Source organism: Rhododendron vialii, chromosome 13a (genome assembly GCF_030253575.1).
Source record: "Rhododendron vialii isolate Sample 1 chromosome 13a, ASM3025357v1".
NCBI classification, from domain to species: domain Eukaryota; kingdom Viridiplantae; phylum Streptophyta; class Magnoliopsida; order Ericales; family Ericaceae; genus Rhododendron; species Rhododendron vialii.
In genome coordinates this window covers 7,756,640-7,776,915 of record NC_080569.1, presented here as the reverse complement: position 1 = coordinate 7,776,915, position 20,276 = coordinate 7,756,640, and the positions used below count along the sequence as shown (strand labels likewise).

General features: G+C 47.5%; 1 protein-coding gene across 1 annotated transcript in view; it reads right to left on the bottom strand.

The window, feature by feature from the left end:
- Positions 1 to 19,795, bottom strand: part of LOC131314329 (putative receptor-like protein kinase At3g47110) — a 30,923-nt gene extending 11,128 nt beyond the window's left edge. The window contains exon 1 of the mRNA XM_058342879.1: positions 19,545 to 19,795. Within this exon, the coding sequence (XP_058198862.1) occupies positions 19,545 to 19,770 (226 nt within the window). The 5' untranslated portion in view covers positions 19,771 to 19,795. The remainder of the gene's footprint in view (positions 1 to 19,544) is intronic.
- Positions 19,796 to 20,276: the final 481 nt, after the last annotated feature.

The following is a 20,276-nucleotide window of genomic DNA, read 5'->3' as shown; positions in this document are numbered from 1 at the left end:
TGGCCATGAAGCCTTAGTGATGAGGCTCAATCTCCCTGAAGATTCTGATCTCCGAACCCTTCCCGAGGTGCCTCCCGAGGAGCTCATCCTACCAGAGGAGGAGGAGGTGGTGGAGGCTGCGTCTGAGGACCAGGGCCCCGAGAACCAAGCCGATCCAAATGCCCCTGCGCCCGAGGACCAGCCTGACCACCTAGCTCACTCTTAGGATAGTCTTCTTTTTTCTTTTACTTTTGAGATTTCATGTCTTTTGATTCTGCAACTTTTGACTGGACGGCTCCACACATTTGGAGTTTGCCGTTCCAGAGTTTGTAAATATTTGATATTGAAGCAGTAACTTTTTTGTTCATGGATTGTTGCTGAAACCTCATAATGCTTTGTTTTCTTGAATGTCATCTTTGAAATGTTTGTATGATTGGTTTGCTCCTTGGGTTATGATGCCCCTGCTTCGGTTAGACTTTAAAAGTTTGTAGAAACAGGTTTAACTGAAGCAGTAACCGAAGCGTTTTGCGAATCATAAAAAGATGTTTAATCAAGAAAGGGACTTGATCCGAAGCCCCTGCTTGTTAATAGAAATGAACCTAGCGAGTAGACGCGAGATGGTATTACTGCTAGGGGACGTGGGCCGGGGTCACGAAGGGGGATGGCTTGTGCCATAGGTTCGTGACGCAGCGAGTCCGAGCAGTGGAAATCTTCTGGTGGGTCGGTATAAGGGGCTCGGGGGGAGGCCGAGTATCCTTAGAGCGAGTGACCAGAAATCCAGACGACCGGAGGGGCCTGGGCGACTTGGTGGGAATTTTGTCCGAGAGTATCACCTATGGGAGAACAATATCCCTGAAGTCGGTATAAAACGGTCCGGGCGAGAACGGACCGAGTAAGTGATTTAAACAGTCAGACTTATTGTACGAATAGTGCCAAAGAAGGAATTCTCATTCAAACTTAGAGTGCTACCAATACATAAGCAAATTGCCTTCCAAACTTTTGAAAAGAAATTGCAACATAATAATGACTAAGCGGGCTTCGGTAACCGAGGACTATCCGTAGAACTTCTTCAAGTTGTTTGCATTCCATGTTTTAGCAATGGGGGAACCATCCAACTTCTCCAGTTTGTAATTTCCTGATCCGAGGTGCTTGAGAACTCGGTAGGGGCCCTCCCAATTGGGCATTAGCTTTCTCTTTTTGGATTTCTCCACCACCTTTTTCCAAACGAGATCGTCAGGCTTGAATAACCTAAGGCGGACGCTTCGGTTGTAACCTTTTGCAACCTCCTGTTGGTATGAAGCGAGCTTAATCTTTGCGTTGTCCCGCTCTTCTTCGGCTAAGTCGAGGTCCGAAGCAATGCTGTTGTTGTTGACTGACTCATTGAAGTTTTCTGTACGCATTGTTGGGAGCCCGACTTGGAGAGGGATGACCGCCTCCATTCCGAATGCCAAGGAGAAAGGAGTGCGACCGGTGGATCGCCTAGGTGTCGTACGGTAGCCCTAGAGTACCCTGGGTAGCTCTTCGGCCCACTTTCCTCGTCGTGACTCGAGTCGTCACTTAAGTCCAGATGAAATTGCCTTGTTTGCAGCCTCGGCCTGTCCGTTGCCCTGGGGGTAAGCTGGAGTGGATGTGCCCCATTTTATACCGTATTCGTCAAGCAGGGCCCGGTACTTTTGCCCTGTAAACTGCCTTCCATTGTCAGTAATTATGGCGATCGGCACACCGAAGCGAGAGATGATGTTTCGCCATACGAAGCGGATGACGTCTGTTTCTTCAATGGTAACCAGGGGCTCAGCCTCGACCCATTTTGAGAAATAATCGGTTGCGGTTAGGAGGAACTTGAATCCACCCGGAGCGACTAGGAGCTTTCCAACGATATCCATACCCCATTGGGAGAAGGGCCAGGGGCTGGTGAGTGGGCTAAGGTCCCGGGCCGGCTGATGGATAATGGGAGCGAACATCTGACACTTTTTGCAACGCTTGACGAACTCTTCAGAATCCTTCTTCATTGTCGGCCACCAATACCCCTGAGTGATGGCTCGGTGGGCAAGTGACCGTCCATCGGAGTGACAACCGCTGTCGCCGGCGTGGAGCTCTTCGATGATGCCCGGAACTTGATGTGGGTGCGCAACCAATAAGTATGGCCCGGTAAATGATCTTCGGTAAAGCTTGCCGTTGGGATTGAGCCAGAAGAGAGCGGCTTTGTTTCGGAGTCGGTGAGCCTCCTTTTTGTCAGTGGGAAGGGAGTCATCCCTCAGGTAAAGGACGATTTCATCCATCCAGCTCGGGCCAAGCTCTATGTTGAGTACTTCCTTTTGTAGATCTTCGAGCTCAAAACTGAGTTTGTCAATAGAATTGAAAGAAATGGAGCGGTGTTCGGTACATGAGAATGCCGAAGCGAGCCCTGCAAGGGCGTCAGCGTGGGCATTCTATTCCCTGGAAATATGCTTGACTCTGATTGCGTTGAAGCGTTTAATGAGTTGGATTGCGGTGCTGAGGTAAGTACGCATGCAGTCATCCCGAGCTTCATATTCCTCGGAGAGTTGGTTAACTACCAATTGGGAATTGCTGTAAACCACGAGCTCTTCGATGCCAATGGCCTCGGCAGTTTTGAGTCCGGAGATCAATGTTTCATATTTGGCCTCGTTGTTAGAGGTTGGGAAGTTGATGGAGAATGAACTTTCGTGCAAGACACCGAAGGGTGAGAGAAGAACGACACCTGCACCTGCGCCTCGGCTGTTGGAGGCGCCATCGACGTACATTTTCCAAATATCTCCATGAAAAAGCTGCCATGCTGTGCTAGGGTTGGCCTGGAGTACTGCCTCGGTGCTCGGTGTGGGTGCCGAAGCGGATATGTTGGGCGGTGTAAGCTCGGCGATGAAGTCGGCTAGCACCTGAGCCTTTATTGCTGTCCGAGGCTGAAAGTAGATTTCAAAATTTGCAAGCTCAACGGCCCATTGTGAGATCCGGTTGGAGAGATCGGCCTTCTGGAGAAGAGATTTGAGGGGGAACTCGGTCAAGATGATGATGCGATGCAACTGGAAGTACGGGGCAAGCTTTCAGGAGGCTAAGATGAGGGCGAGCACGAGCTTCTCCAGGGGGAGGTAACGCGTCTCGGCGGGAGTCATGGTTTTGCTGGAGTAATAAATTGGCTGGTGCTCCCGGCCCTCTTGTCGGACGAGCACCAAGCTTACAGCGTGCGAAGAGACAGCTAAGTAGAGGAACAAGTCCTCCTGGTTCTGAGGAGTGACGAGGAGTGGAGCCATGGAAAGATAGTCCTTTAGTCGCTGGAGGGCCCGGTCACAGTCTTCTGTCCAGTTGAAGCTTCGTCGGCTGCCCTTGAGTAGTGCGAAGAATGGCTGACATTTGTCCGAGGAACGACTTATAAACCGATTCAGGGCTGCGGCCATGCCGGTTAGACGCTGAACATCGCGTTTGTTGTGGGGAGCCGAAAGCTGATCAATAGCGCGAATCTGGGAAGGATCGGCCTCAATACCGCGTCGGGAGACGAGGTGGCCAAGAAATTTGCCGGAGCTAACGCCTAAGACGCATTTCTCGGCATTGAGGCGGAGCTTGTGGTTCTTGAGTATCTCAAAGACTTCGGCGAGGTGAGTTAGATGATCACTGGCGCGCAAACTTTTGACCACCATGTCGTCAATGTACGCCAGCATAGTGTCGCCTAGCAATCGCTCGAACATCTTGGTTATCATTCGCTGGAAAGTTGCCCCGGCATTTTTTAGACCGAAGGGCATGACAAGGTAACCGAAGATCCCGTGGGGGGTAATGAAGGCGGTGTTCTCGATGTCGCCTTCGCTCATGGCGATCTGGTGATAGCCTCGGTATGCATTCAAGAAGCTGAGTCGCTCGTGTCCGAAGGTGGCGTCGACGAGCTGGTCGATACAGGGAAGAGGAAAGAAGTCCTTTGGGCAGGCGTCGTTGAGGTTTGAGTAGTCGACGCAGACACACCATTTGCCGTTCTTTTTCTTGACTACGACTGTGTTGGCCAGCCACTTGGGATACTGGACCTCTCTGATTGCCCCTGCGTTCAGGAGTCGGTTGACTTCTTCTATGACGGCCTCGGAGTGAATAGGAGAGGAACGTCGTGCCTTCTGTACAACCGGTCATTTGGCTTTGTCGATGTTGAGCTCGTGGCAGATGAAAGAGGGGTCGAGCCCGGGCATCTCATATGGGGTCCAGGCGAACACTTCAATGTTTCGGTTGAGAAAAGCTACCGTCTCATTCCGATCAGTGTCACTAAGTGAGGAACTGACAAGGAAGAAACGGGAGCCGTCTTCGGTTATTGGGATGGTGGCCACGTCTTCAGCGGTTTTGTCGTCGGGGGTTCTACCGACGTCCTCCAAAACTGGGGCCTCGGGGGCTTCAATGAGATTCACCCGGGAGGTCTGTTTGTTACTTCGAACGGCGTTGACGTAGCACTGCTTAGCCACGGTCTGGTCTCCGTACAAGTCTTCCTGGTGCCCGTGAGTGCCAATGAAACGAACCACTTGGTGGTAGGTGGAGGCAATCGCTTTAAGCTTATGCAGCTGTAGGGAGGTATTCCCGAACAGGTGCAAAATGAGCCCGAGCATGGTCAACTGAGGGTCAACGCACTGTGGACCACTGATATGAGAAGTCAATAGTCCAGAGAGGTTGTACGATTCTCGGTACAATAACATGAGATGTTATTAGGACCAAATACAAGAAAAGTGACATGAGATGCCACTGTTCATAGAAACTTGTTCGGCAAGAGAGAGCCGAACAGGAGGAAAGCTCCTTACAAAGGATATGGTTCAAATTATTTCCTCAGGACCAGTAACACGTGAGGTAATTGGTCCAGGCCATCTGTTCGGCCATGAGATGGCCGAACAGAGAGAGAAGTACTATTTGAGGGAACATTCTGGAAGGTTCCAGAGTAGTCATATCCCATAAAGGGATAAAGATCCCAAGAATATAGGATCTGAGAAAGATACCCAACGAATATGGGATGTTCGGCTCTTAAAGGAAAAGATTCCTAAAAGGACTCTTTTCCATAAACTGATAAAGGAAACGAGACTCCTTGATATCCTGGGTTTCCTATACGAGTTAGGAATCCTATGGCAACATGGATGCTTGGACAGCAAGCATCCATAAATCTATAAATATGAGGTAAACCTAGAGGTGAAAGGTACGCAATACACTGCATTCTTATTGCTTTCCTACTGATAATTAGGGTTTGATCATTAGTACGAAATACTAACAAAGGCATCGGAGGGCCTTTGCCACGAGAGGCAAAGGTGCGCTCACTCCTTGTCTGTTTTGCAGGATAAGGGTTTCTCTGACGAATTAGGGTTACGTTCAAGAGGCACGTGAAGCCGCTGCATTCCAGTGCTGTTCAGAGCACTACTTGAATTTATCCACCTACAATTGGCGCCGTCTGTGGGAAACGAAAGAGTTCCCTTTGAAATACGACCATGGTGGAAGTAGAGCCAGCAACGCCACACGACCCGAAGGATGTGCTAATTGGAGGAGGGGATAAGTCTCCACCCGGGGCTCCGAGAAAGCCCGAAGGAGGACATAAAAAGACCACGAGTAAGGGCCACCCCCTTACTATCCATGGCAACTCCAGAAATAGAGATGGAGAGACGGCATCGAAGTCCACGAGAAGGACTAAATCCCATCGAGGGGATGAATCGATTGCACACTCCAGGAGTATATACCGTAGCGAAGACGTTCTTGATAAGAAGAGACAAGAAATCGAGGAATATGCTCGTTTGATCAAAAAACGAGAACATGAGATCAGAGAATTAGAGAGAATCAGAGAACATCCGGAAGACTCTGGACTATCTCGAAGAAATTCTAAAGACAGTGAATACGCTTTGGTACAGTACCAAAAGGCTCCTTCACGAGGAAGGAGGAGCAGAAGCAGAAGTCTGACCCCGAGGCGACGTAAAACTTCTCCACGAAAAGGGAGGAGCAGGATCCGAACACCCGAGCGAAGGAGGATATCTCCAAGAAAGAGGAGAAGCAGAGGTCGGAGTTCTACCCCCGAAGAAGAAGGGAGTAGAAAACATCATAGGGACAGGTACGAGAGGCCTGATTCCGATTGGGAACGAACTAGATCCAAGAAAGGACCAGAGGATGAAGCCATGACTGCACGGGAAGCAGCACGGAAAGCACTGCAGAATATAGCATCCTCCCCTTTTGCAAGAAAGTTACAGGAGGCTAGATTGCCGACCAGGGTAAAGCACGGGACATTCATCCTCTACGAGACAAACGCTGATCCCGTGGCCCATATACAGCATTACCAGCAAGCGATGTTTATGCATGAAGGGGATGATGCAATCATGTGCAAAATGTTCCCGTCGAGTTTGGGGAAGGTTGCTCTGTCCTGGTTCCACAAACTGGGCTCGCGCTCCATCCGGACATGGGTGCAATTGGCCGAGGAATTCACTGCACGGTTCTTGACGAGCAGGAAAGCTCCCAAAACCTTTGAGAGTCTTTCTTTTATGAAACAAGGAGAGGACGAGCCGATCAGAACTTATGCAAAGAAGTACTGGGAAACCTTCAACGAAATTGAAGGATGTAGTGAAGAATACGCTATAGCCACGTTCAAAACGGGCTTACCTGTTCGGGGGGAACTGCGTAAATCTCTAAACATGAGTCCCGTGCAGACATTGGCAAAATTAATGGAAAGGATTGAGCAGCACGCCAGGAACGAGGATGACATCCTACGAGAGGATGGAAAGTTGGCCGCCGAGCAAGCGAAGGGGCCTATAAAGAAAGTTGACAAGCCAGAGCCCAAAACTTATCGTGAAAGGAAAGACTATGGGCAGGCGAAGAAAGAGCAGTACAAGGATAAACAAGCTCCGGATCCCAAGTCATTCTTTTCAATAAACACGGTTTGGAAAGAACCCATTTACAGGATTCTTTATCGAATAAAGAATCAACCATACTTCAAATGGCCCCCAACTCTTGGTGGGAATAAAGATGCAAAACGTGCTACGAATCAGCACTGCAGTTACCATAAGGATTGGGGTCACATGACAGAGGACTGTGAGATGTTTAAACGACATCTTGATGATTTGGTCTCACGAGGTTACCTCAAAGAATTTATCCAAGAGGATTCCAAGGATAAAGACAAAGCAATGGAATTGGATTACGAACAAAATCCAAAAGGGGTAATCCATATGATACATGGATTAGCCGAACCTTATACGAGAAATGAGGTGAGATTGCTTCAGAGGCAAGTAAAACATAACCAACATGTGATGCAGTTGGGGAAGAAAAGAGGTCGCAACGAAGGGGCAAGCAACGAAGGCATAGTTTTTACTGATGAAGATCTGGGAGGAGTCCAGGTACCTCACAATGATGCTTTGGTCATAACCCTACGAGTTGGGGAATATGATATGGAGAGAATCCTGGTGGATTCAGGAAGTTGCACCGAAGTGCTATACTACGATGCGTTCAAGAAACTGGGGCTCACACAAGAAGATTTGGTACAATCAGTAACTCCATTGGTCGGATTTGGAGCAGGAGCAGTTTGGCCGTTAGGCAAAGTAACTCTGCCTGTTCGGGCTGGGACGGTGGTGCTGCGAACCGACTTCTTAGTGGTGGATGTACCGTCTTCCTATAACGTGATTATAGGAAGGACATGGTTGCACAAGATGAGGGCAGTCTCTTCAACTTTCCATCAGATGGTAAAGTTCCCAGGGTCTAATGGGATTGAGCACATCAAAGGTAACCAAAAGATAGCTCAACAATGTTTGGTTTCCATCATTAAAAGAGTCCATAATGCCCACCATGTTAATACCGTGGAAATTCCGGATCTGCCGACCATTGAGGATATTGGAAAAGACCCAACCGAGAGGGTAGTTGAGGATTTGAAGAAAACACTGATCAACGAGACTGATCCAGATAAGTATTTTCTAATTGGGGAATCGTTGCCAGAAAGGGAAGAAAATGAATTAATAAGTTTCTTGAAAACTTATGTCGATGTATTTGCTTGGACACCAGAGGAGATGCCTGGGGTAAATGCAGATGTTATTTGCCATCACTTGAATATAGATCCACAGCACAAACCGGTCATTCAAAAGAAACGAAGGGCAGCCGTACAGCACGTTGACGCTGTAATCGAAGAAGTGGATCACTTGTTGGAAGCCAAGGCAATAAGGGAAGTTTATTATCCAGAATGGCTATCGAATACTGTTGTCGTCAAGAAAAAGAACGGAAAATGGCGCGTATGTGTCGACTTCACAGATTTAAACAAGGCGTGTCCTAAAGATAGTTTTCCTCTTCCAAGGATTGACCAGTTGGTTGATGCAACGGCGGGATATGGACGGATGAGTTTTCTCGATGCATATCGAGGATACCATCAAATTGCAATGTTTGGGCCAGATCAGGAGAAGACGTCTTTCATTACACCACGAGGGTTGTACTGTTATAATGTCATGCCTTTTGGATTGAAGAATGCAGGGGCAACGTATCAGAGACTGGCGACCATCATGTTTAGAAAATTGCTCGGCAAAACTATGGAGGTTTACATAGATGACATGGTGGTAAAGAGTAAATCTGGGCAAGGCCATATAGCAGATTTGAGAGAAGCTTTCGAGATTTTGAGGAAATACAAGTTGAAACTCAACGCCTCGAAGTGTGCGTTTGGAGTCGGCTCTGGAAAGTTTTTGGGCCATCTTGTAACTCTAAGGGGAATAGAGGCAAATCCCGACCAGATAAAAGCCTTACAGAATCTGGAAAGCCCTCGGACAACGAAAGAAGTCCAACGATTAACAGGGATGGCAGCAGCTCTTAATCGATTTATTAGCCGATCAAGTGACAAGTGCAGACCTTTCTTTCAGTTATTGAAGAAAAGGGAAGGGTTCGAATGGGGAGCAGAATGTGAACAAGCCTTTCAGGATCTAAAGGGATATTTGGCCTCTCCTCCCCTTCTTTCGACTCCAGAAACAGGTGAGTCTCTGATTTTATACTTAGCTGTTTCTGAGCATGCTGTAAGTGCAGTACTTTTAAGAGATAAGGGATCCGAGCAAATCCCAGTTTATTATGTGAGCAAAACTTTGTTAGATGCCGAAACAAGGTATTTGCCCCTCGAGAAACTGGTCCTAGCACTAAAGACAGCAACTAGAAAATTGCCACATTATTTCCAGAGCCATAAAGTTGTGGTCTACACTGAGTTCCCATTAAAATCACTGCTCCGAAAGGCAGATTTCTCGGGAAGGATCTCAACTTGGTCCGTTGAGTTGAGCCAGTATGACATCGACTATCAGCCGCGCACAGCAATCAAAGGCCAGGTGTTGGCAGATTTTGTGGCAGAGTTCTCACCTGCGGTTGCACCTCTGCCTCCTACGAGAAAGGAGTGTGAAGCAAAGTCTCCTGTAACGAAGAAACAGGCATTAGCTGAACAAGATCCCCTGGAATGGAAGCTGTTTGTTGATGGATCAGCTTGCAACACCGGTTCAGGAATTGGAGTTGTGCTTTTGCCCCCTGAAGGGTCAATGTTAGAATTATCTGTTCGGCTAGGGTTCAGTGCGTCAAATAATGTGGCAGAGTATGAGGCACTCTTAGCTGGTTTGAGAAGTGCAAAAATCCTAAAAGCTAAACGAGTTAGGGTGTATTCTGACTCACAGCTCGTGGTCCATCAACTGTCCGGGCAATATGAAACCCGGAGCGAGAAGATGGCGGCATATGTACAGGTGACCAGAGATCTGCTCGATACCTTCGAAAGAGTGTATATTGAACAGATAAGTTCTGGAAAGAATGCTCATGCAGATTCATTGGCATGGTTAGCTGCAGCTGTGCCATCTGAGTTTAGAAGAAAAATAGCCGTAGAATATTTGGCTGAGCCGAGCATTGGCAGAAGTGTAGAGATGGTCTTGGACGTGAGCCAAGGACCAAGTTGGATGGACCCAATAGTGGAGTTTTTACGAGATGAAGTACTTCCTTTGGACAAAAAGGAGGCACATAAAATCAGGACCAAATCTGCTCGGTTCTGGTTATCCCCAGAGGGAAAACTATATAGGAAGTCTTTTACAGGACCCTACTTGCTTTGTGTGCATCCTGAGATGGTGCAAAAGTTCCTCCACGAAATTCACGAGGGGACTTGTGGAAGCCATGCTGGTGGTCGGTCCATAGCCCACCGAGCAATCACCCAAGGGTATTGGTGGCCGTACATGCAAGAAGATGCTAAGGTGTACGTAAAAATTTGTGAGAAGTGTCAGAAATTTTCACCAATGATTCGAACACCAGCCGAGGACCTGGTGCCACTGACAAGTCCTTGGCCGTTTGCTCAATAGGGAATGGACATAGTGGGTCCACTACACAAAGCAACTGGGAATCGAAAATTCCTATTAGTTGCAACAGATTACTTCACTAAATGGATTGAGGCTGAGCCGTTGGCCAAGATTACTGAACCTATGATAGAAAGGTTTGTGTGGAAAAGCATCATAACTCGCTTTGGGGTACCCTATTCGTTGATTACAGACAATGGATCGCAATTTCAGAGGAAATTCAAAACTTTCTGTGCCCAGTATGGGATAAGAAATTATTATTCAACTCCAGCTTACCCTCAGAGCAACGGACAAGCAGAGGCTTCGAACAAAACAATCCTTGATGGGATTAAGAAACGTTTGGATAAAGCAAAGGGGAAATGGCCCGATGAATTGCCATTGGTCCTATGGGCATACCGAACAACGCCTAGGCGGTCTACGGGAGAGACCCCCTATTCATTAGCATATGGAACAGAGGCTGTTATTCCATTAGAAATAGGTCTGCCGACCAACAGGACCACTTTGGTTGAAAGTGGAGGAAATGACAAAGCCTTGGAGATTGAGCTAGACTTTGCCGAGGAACGACGAGAACGGGCCTTGGTGCACTTGGCCTCATACCAAGAGCAGCTCATCAAAGGTTATAACAAGAATGTACACCCACGAGAGTTTGGTGTTGGAAACCTTGTGCTACGAAAAGTGCTCGGCAATACTAAAGTGGCTAATGAGGGAAAGCTGGGGGCAAATTGGGAAGGCCCATATCGAGTTACAGAAATCGCAGGCATTGGGGCTTATCGATTGGCAGACTTGGATGGGAACCCAGTGCCAAGACCTTGGAATGTCCATAATCTAAGAAAGTTTTTTATATAATTTTTCTTTATGCACATCGTGATTGTGTGGGAGTTACGAATAAAACTCTCTTGTGTTCTAGTTTTGTTATTTTTACAAGGGATACGAGTAACGCCCTCTTGGGTTTTACAGTTTATAAATGAAGTTACGTTTTTTTTGTCTAGACTGCTGTTTTCTTGGTATTTGTTTTGAATACGAAATCACGACATTGGTTTCCCTCATTCGTATTGGGGAGCAGGGTATAGGATATCCTTTTAAGTACGTGATACTTGAACACAAGTTCGAAACACTTGTGTGAACTTCAAACAAGTACGAAATACTTGAGAGATTGTTCTAAGTACGTGATACTTTAAAGTACGTGACACTTGAAAGAACGCAAGTACGAACAAGTACGAAATACTTGAGAGATTGTTCTAAGTACGTGACACTTAAAAGTTGCAACACAAGTTCGAAATACTTGTGTAAATTTCAAACATATAAGTACGTGAAACTTAAACGTTTAAAGTACGTGAAACTTAAACGAGAAGTACGTAAAACTTGGAAGCATACGCATATATGCATAAAAGTACGTGAAAATTTTAAATACGTGAAACGAATTAAGTTCGAAATACTTAAAACATCTTAAAACATCCATATCAGCAACATGTGGACAAGGTATCTTGACAGGAATAATTCAAAAACAGATGTGAAGAAAGGCAGAGCTCATTCATCTTCTGTGAGATCTTGGACAGCTGCAGGAGTAATTATAGGAGCTACTGGAGCAGCCAGCTCTTCTATGGGATTTTCATCTCCAAGTTGACCATCACTAACTTCCTTTTGGCCAGGATTGGTCATATTAACTTGAGGCTCCACTTCAGACACAGGTTGCTCAGCAGACACGGTCACCTCCTGCTCATCATTTGTCTCCTCAGCAACATCCTCCTCTTGACTAGCAGCACTGGGTAGTTCAATGTTGGTCCATAGAGGAGATGATTCAGGAATCTCAGCCTTGGCAAGGCAAGCTGTCCAAGAGGCCACCCAGACTTGGTCTTGTATCCCAGGCATTTGGCTAGTATAGCTCTCCGTGGCAATCTTGATTCCTTCATTATATCCTTTCTCAAAAGCAGCTTTGGCTTCAGTCTGGGTCGTCTCAAGCTCCTTCAAAGTTTGAGCAAGACTGTCCTCCGCCCCCTTCAGTTGTCCCTTTAGCCCATCTGCCACTGCCAAGGCTTGGTTCCTTTCTTTCTCGAGCCTAATGATGGTACGTTGAAGCTTGGTATTCTCACTTGCAAGCTTGACACGTTGAGGCTCAGACTGGCTAAGCTTTTGAGCCATAGCCACCATTTTTTGCATCACCTGGAACGATCAAAATAGTTAAACATGGAAACCAAATGCTATGGTATGCTATGATTTACAAAAGCGAACTTTTTACCTTGGCATTGTGAGACATGAATGAGCTTAGAAGGTTGTCAGGCGAGCTTGCCACCTCCTTCTGCATATCTCCTGGCAGCAGAAAAGCTTGAGACAAGGCAAGGGCAGTGCCTTCTGACTCAACACTGTCCCGAACAGTGATAGCTCGGCTCCCGTGTGAGAATGGAGGAGCCCAGAGGGGAGCAGGAGATGAGGAGGATGTAGGGGGTCTTTCTTGAGTTTCCTCCACTCGTTGACGTTTTTCACGGTGAAGGGTTTCAATCTCTTCAAGGGAAAATCCAGGGGGAGCATCTGTTTGAGTTTGGAGGCGACGACCACGACCTTGAACATTTTGGCCCCGACCACGACCTCTACCAGGAATGGTGAGGAGGCTGCCCAAGTCAATTGGCCGGTTCATCTCTGAAGTTGAGAAGGTACGGCCGCTGGAAGACGAGTTGGATGTGGAACTGGAAGCTTCCTCAGCAAGGGGGATAGGCTCGTCAGAGATTGGAGGAGTCTGGGAACGCCTCTCTTCTTGTTCGGGAACTGGTCTTGAAGGACCAGCTACTGCAGGATTATCAGCTGCTCGGGTTCGCCGATCAATAAACCCACCATATGAAGCTTTGTAGCTGAGAAGTACTTGGGCTGCTCTTGCTCGGCCTGCAAGGTATGTCCCTTCGCCGTTGAATGCAAGTGCTCGTCTGATATCAGCTACGTGAACTTGAGGGGTTATAATGTTATAACCACGGTTGATATTTGATGCTGAAAACAAAAGGCACAACGAAATTAGAAGCACGAAAAAGCTCTTCCTATGAAAAAGGACAACACATATGAAATTAGGGAAAAGCACTAACGTGGGCTCCCGAATATGTGAGGGGCATGAAAACCAATCACTTGGCCGTCCTCATCTCTGGGTTCGAAGTTGCCCGTGACAATCAGGAAGTCGTCGTCATCCCCTCGAGCAGAGTCAGGGAGTTCAAGGACTAGCTTTTTTCTAGAATCCCTACTTTTTAGATAATAAGTAAGGGCATCCCCAGTTCTGGAAATACTGTATAGATGGTGAATATCATACAGGCCTAGCGAAGTCCCTAACATTTGGTTTAAGGTATTTATGCCCATAACTACCCTGAAGAAATTAGCAGAAACCTGCATTGGCGAAAGCCTGTAATACGCTAAGACTTGGCGGAGCAGAGGGGCTAGGGGAAACCTAACTCCGCCTTCAACGACGGCTACTACTGGAATATGAAGGGTGTCAAAATCGAAGCTTTCACGAATGGCATCCTCAGGAGCCAAAACAGTAGCTACGTTGTCAGGAATCCCATATCGAGATCTGAAACTAGCCATGGCTTGAGGAGTACTACAGTGCCTACGAAATCTACCCATTACCAGATAGGATTTTGGAATTCTACGAAGTGTAAAACAATGGGGACAATGAAACCCTAAACTGCGGTTGAAAACAATCCACTAGAGAAATGGAGTTGTAAGAAGAAGAAATGATGACTTACGAGAATAGTCGATGGAATCCTTAAAAGGAGAGGTCTTGAGACGATGAACAGAGCTTCAATGGCGGGCGAACGCTTGAACAGTTTTTTCTTCTGCAGAGGGAGTCTAAGGGGAAGATTGGGGTGTTTTGAAAAATGGGACGAAAACCCAAAAATACCCCAAAAGTGGGTGGCGTACGTGAAACGTCATACCAGACGCCGTTTGAGCGTTCCGTTTTCCCATAAACACGTCAGCTCGTATTTAATGGAACGCAATACGATGATCGACGCGTGTAAAGGTTAGGGCTAAAAGCCTGTGACGGCCACAAGAAAAGATGATTTTTTCTTAAGCAAAGTGGTGAAATATTGCACCAATATGTGAAATAAGGTGCAGAAACAAAGTGAATTTGTTCGCTTAAAAGCTTTACTCGTCATCTGAGTAAAATATAAACGAGCAAAGCTGGGGAGCAATTGTAGGGAGGTATTCCCGAACAGGTGCAAAATGAGCCCGAGCATGGTCAACTGAGGGTCAACGCACTGTGGACCACTGATATGAGAAGTCAATAGTCCAGAGAGGTTGTACGATTCTCGGTACAATAACATGAGATGTTATTAGGACCAAATACAAGAAAAGTGACATGAGATGCCACTGTTCATAGAAACTTGTTCGGCAAGAGAGAGCCGAACAGGAGGAAAGCTCCTTACAAAGGATATGGTTCAAATTATTTCCTCAGGACCAGTAACACGTGAGGTAATTGGTCCAGGCCATCTGTTCGGCCATGAGATGGCCGAACAGAGAGAGAAGTACTATTTGAGGGAACATTCTGGAAGGTTCCAGAGTAGTCATATCCCATAAAGGGATAAAGATCCCAAGAATATAGGATCTGAGAAAGATACCCAACGAATATGGGATGTTCGGCTCTTAAAGGAAAAGATTCCTAAAAGGACTCTTTTCCATAAACTGATAAAGGAAACGAGACTCCTTGATATCCTGGGTTTCCTATACGAGTTAGGAATCCTATGGCAACATGGATGCTTGGACAGCAAGCATCCATAAATCTATAAATATGAGGTAAACCTAAAGGTGAAAGGTACGCAATACACTGCATTCTTATTGCTTTCCTACTGATAATTAGGGTTTGATCATTAGTACGAAATACTAACAAAGGCATCGGAGGGCCTTTGCCACGAGAGGCAAAGGTGCGCTCACTCCTTGTCTGTTTTGCAGGATAAGGGTTTCTCTGACGAATTAGGGTTACGTTCAAGAGGCACGTGAAGCCGCTGCATTCCAGTGCTGTTCAGAGCACTACTTGAATTTATCCACCTACAGCAGCCAAGTTCGACCGACAATTGCGTTGTAAGGGCCAGGGACGTCAACTACCACAAATTCCGTTTGAAGAGTTACCGAGCCGGCGCGGACAGGAAGAGTGATCATACCGATGGGCCAGACAGGAGCTCCGTTGAAGCCGATAAGAGGAACTTCGGACGGACGGAGGTCGGTGTCGGGAATCTTCAGATCCTTGAACAGAGAGTAGTACATGACTTCGGCCGAGTTGCCCTGGTCTACGAGGACGCGACGGACGTTGAAAGTTCCGATGCGTAGCGTGACCACGAGGGCGTCGTTGTGGGGAAGTTGGACGCGGTCGAGATCCTTCTCAGTAAACGTTATCGTCCATTTGGAACCGTCATCGATTCTGGGGCGCTTTGGTTCGGGACCGACTAACATGACCTGCTTGGAGGAGGAGGCTTCATTCAACTCGGCCCGGATGACGCGAGCGGCCTCGGGGTTCAAGGGACCGTGTATGACGTGGATTGTCTGGACCTCTTCCTCGGCATTTGTTTCAGTCCGTTGTGCCCGAGCCGTCGTCTTCTCGTGATCGATGAAGTTGCCGAGGTGGCCACCCACAACAAGCTGTTCCAAGTAGGCCTTGAAGGGCTTGCATGCTGTGGTGAAGTGACCTTGTTCGCTGTGGTAAGTGCATCGGACGATGGGATTCTTGATTTTCCCATTCTCGGTTCCTAGCTTTTGATTTGGGAAGGAGAAAAATGGCTGGTCCTTCACTTGGTCGATGATCCGGTAGATGGGAATGGTGAAAACGGTTTTTTCAGCGTTGAAATCGCTTGGCTTAGGTCCCCTCCTCGGCGACTGCTTGATTGTGTTGACCTTTTTCTTCAGTGTTGGGACAGGTGCGGGAGCCGGAATGGATACCGAGGTGTTTAACGCTTTTGAACTCATGGGCTTCCCGATGCCTCTCTCTGCTTTGGATTCGATGAGCTGACACCAGCCCTCAATTCGTGTCATAAGGTCCTTCATGGAGTTTGGCTTATGGCAGGCAAGGTCGTCGTAGACTTGCTCGTCCTGGGAGGTTAGACCGAGCTTGAATCCTCGGGCAGAGATGACGCCGTCACAACCCTCTATCTCATTGAATAGTTCCCAGTAACGGCCGGCGTACTGCCGAAGCATTTCGTCGTTCCTCTTACGGAGGGCTAAGAGGGAGTCGATCTCCTTCTCGTGCTTGTTGCTTGTTACGAACCGGGCCATGAAGGCATCACAGAGGGAATCGAATGAGGAGATTGACCGAGCCGGGAGTTGATTGAACCAGGTGAGGCCCAGGTTGCTGAGGCTTGCAGGAAACACTTTGCACAAAAAGGCATCGTCCGAGGGCTCATTCCGAAGAAACAGAGACATGACAGTTTTATACTGGACCAGATGAGTGTACGCCTCGGTCTTGCCGTCATATTTGGCAAATTTGGGTTGGGTGAATCCTTTGGGAGGGGTAACCGAGTCGATCTCTCTCGTAAAGGGAGAGGTCGTGAGTCGTGTAAGTCGTGCGTCGCGATGAGGTCGGATCGAACGGTCAAGGCCGTCTGGACACTCGGTCGTTGTACGCTTCTTGGGGACAAGTTTGTCCAATCGTTCATGTTCCTTTCTCTTTGGAACAATACTAACCGATCTTCTGGAAAAACGCTCTTGGCGGTGATGGCGGTAGCTGTCCCGAGCAGAGGGCTCGAGGCGCTCGGTGACTGGGCTCCTGCTGTGTGCGCCGCCGGGGTGCGAGACGATGGGACTTCTAGGTCGGGGGCCCTTCAGGCGCTCGCGGTATCCTCGAGTCTGGATCTCGACAAGGCCGTCATCCCCCCTGGCTGCCCTTGTGAGGCTAGGGGTAGATTCCCGGCCTATCCTGCCCACTAGGACCGAGTGGGTGGAGGAGGCAGAGACGCTCCCGCCACCGAGCCTGTCAAAGGCCGATGGCCTCCTTCGAAGTTGCACAGGGGAGCGGGAACGGTCCTTGTGCGATGCGTCTTTTGGGGCTCGAGTGTCCGCCGCCCTTGGTGACTCGAGACGATCCTTGACTGAGGGGCGGGGTCTGTGCTCGAGCAGGTGACCGGCTTCGTGACTGCGTGGGGGGGTGTGACGGTTTTTCCTTCCGCCGCGACTCCCGGAGGAATGAGATGGGGAGATTTGGAGGAGGTGCTTGATCTCCGCCAACTCGTCTCGGACGTGTCTGTCGCGGTCCACGACCGTCGTGAAGTCGTCGATTTTCCGCTCAAGATGGCGGATGTAGGAGTGGAGCTCGGAGGATGGGCTGGCGTCTGGAGCTGACGCTTCGGCGCCAACTCCGATGGATACATGGGTCTTTCCAAGGGCGGTTGCCCCGCCGGAAGCCAGGCTATGGTCCACGAGGGAACCGAGCCCGTGGGCGGCACCACCGTGATGGGCGTCGTCGATCTCAACCATGTTTGATTCTGGACGCTGAAAGGAGCAGAAAGGGGGAGGTGAAAGTTGAAAGGGTGGCTAGGTCCCCAGCGGAGTCGCCAATTGTAGGGGTTCGATTTAGGAGGGACCTTGACCTGAGTTAGTATTCCTCTTCCGCTGCTCTGGTGCTCCGCCTCTGAGCCTGCAACAAGTCACTAAGGCTGGAATAGCCTAGTGACCCTCCGACGATCAAGTTAGATGTAAGGAGAGATGTTTTAGGTCTAGAGTTAGGAAAAGATGGCATACCTCTCAAAGATGAGTATCCCTCTATATTTATAGACCTAGGTTTACTTGGGCTCCAAGCTAGCGCGTGAAGGATACGCTCGGGTAACCTCCTTGGGTGACATCACAGATGACGCACCGGATAAGGCGGTTACGGAGCACATGGCCAGACCTGGCCTCGATGAACCTTTGCGCCACGTGTCGCACTTGGTCCCCTCTTGCTATGCTACATCCTTTCCAGATATCATAACAGAATGCACACTTCGGTATTTAACCGAAGTGTCAACAGGAGGCTTAGCACCGAGCGAGTGAATGGAAGGATATACACTGGCCCACCTGTATGATCCTATAGACCGTGCCGATATGAGGCGTCGGTTACTGGTGATCCGGTTAGATTACCGAGTCCAGGACCGAAGCCCACACAGGGATTATTGGATATTTTACGTGATTACAATTGCTAGATTGCGGGGATCGATTCTATGTGAGCCGTATTAGGATATGCTCATCTTTTCATACCGGATCATGCGCTGCCTGGCACAATCGAGTGATCCCCACATTACCGAAAGACTACACGAGGGTCGGATGCTCAGGTCGGCTAAAGGACTAAATTATGACTCATCGTTACGTTTGGAAGAAATCTTCAATTAATAGGCAAAAAATGGGGAAGGTATAGGGATTTTTTAATTTTTTTTTGTTAACTAGGTATGGGAAATTTCTGCACCCAATATTCTTCCCATTTACATACTTTGTCAAAAATGAAGATACTTACAACTGAATGCGCCAATGTGTCATGGGATTTAAGTTATTTAACCCCACCTTCACACAACTTGGATAAGGGATGAGAGTTTCCTCTTTTCTTCCCTGTTTTCTGTATATTAGAAAAGGGAGGAAAACATTTTCCTCGTTCCCTTCTTTTCTTTTATTACAATCATTATTATGCTAACGGCTCTTTAGAGCACTACTCCAGACTCAATTGTGTTTGGAGATGTATGAGGGTCTATGTTCATCGAACGGCTCTTTACACTGTTTTGTCCAAAATCATGTTTTGGAGTTGGATTCCTGACATTGCTCTTTTGCTAATGTGGAAAAGTTTTGGTCCGAATTCTACACAATTTTGCTACCACATCTCTCGTGTCCATTCGTTCCCCTGGTGATTCCATTGAGCATGAAACTCCAATTGTCAGTACTGCAACCAAATACTCCTTGATTTTGCCTTCCCTCGCCGTTGTGCTGTCATCATCACCTCCAACTTCTGATAAAAGAGAAGGTTCAGCAATCTCCATCACTCTTTCCGGCAGCGCGGCCTTGGTAAAATGATGGAGATTTCAACCATCCTCGAATATGGTATCCATAGGTCTCCTTTTTGTAAACATTACTAGTAAGAGAATTCCGAAGCTATAGACATCTCCCTGAATCTACGCCTTACTTCCCATGCCATATTCTATATACACAATCAAGAATCATGACAGATCATGTTAGTTGCAATAGGAGTTTAAACTTCAGGTTGGTTTCAGTTCAATTGTTAAAGATATGATGTTGAAATTTCATAAGCATTTGCAATAAATAAAACAAAGAGTATATCAATACACTTCTGAGAAAGATGACATTACTTACCAGGAGCAATATAGCCAACAGTTCCTCTTATCCCAGCTGAACTTGTTTGAGTTCGAGAAATAGTGGGCAGGTTATCAGATAAAAAACTTGCCAATCCAAAATCGCCCACACAAGCAGTCATGTCATGACCAAGCAGAATATTACTTGGCTTTAGATCACCTGGAACAATCGCTGCTTGGCTGTGATGGTGAAGATACTCTAATGCACATGACATATCAATTGCCATGCTTAGTCTCTGAGTCAGACTTAAACTTCTTGGGTGTTCATTATGATCACCTTCAATTCATTAAGAAACAAATTGTTTCTGGAAAGATCGAGGAAATGAAGGCTCTTTAGAGTGCTCAAAGCCGGAGGAATTCTCCCTTCCAAGAAGTTATCCCCCAAACTAAGGGACTCCAGCATTATACACTTGGAAAGAGTACTTGGAATTTCTCCAGACAATCTGTTATTCGAAACATTCAGCTCCACGAGTTTGCTCATGTTACCGACCTCCATGGGCAAGGGTCCGGTCAGAGAATTCTGAGCCAAGAAGAAAGAAAGAGTCATAGAAGAAAGGCTCACAACTTCCTTTGGTATTAAACTGGTTAAGTTGTTGCCGAACAGTTGCAATACCTCGAGTTGCTTGCAATATCCCAAGCTAGGAGGAATGTTTCCACTCAAGTTATTTGTGTACAAGTATAATCTCTGCAAATTTGTGATGTTTCCAATTGTTTCAGGAACTGACACTGAAAT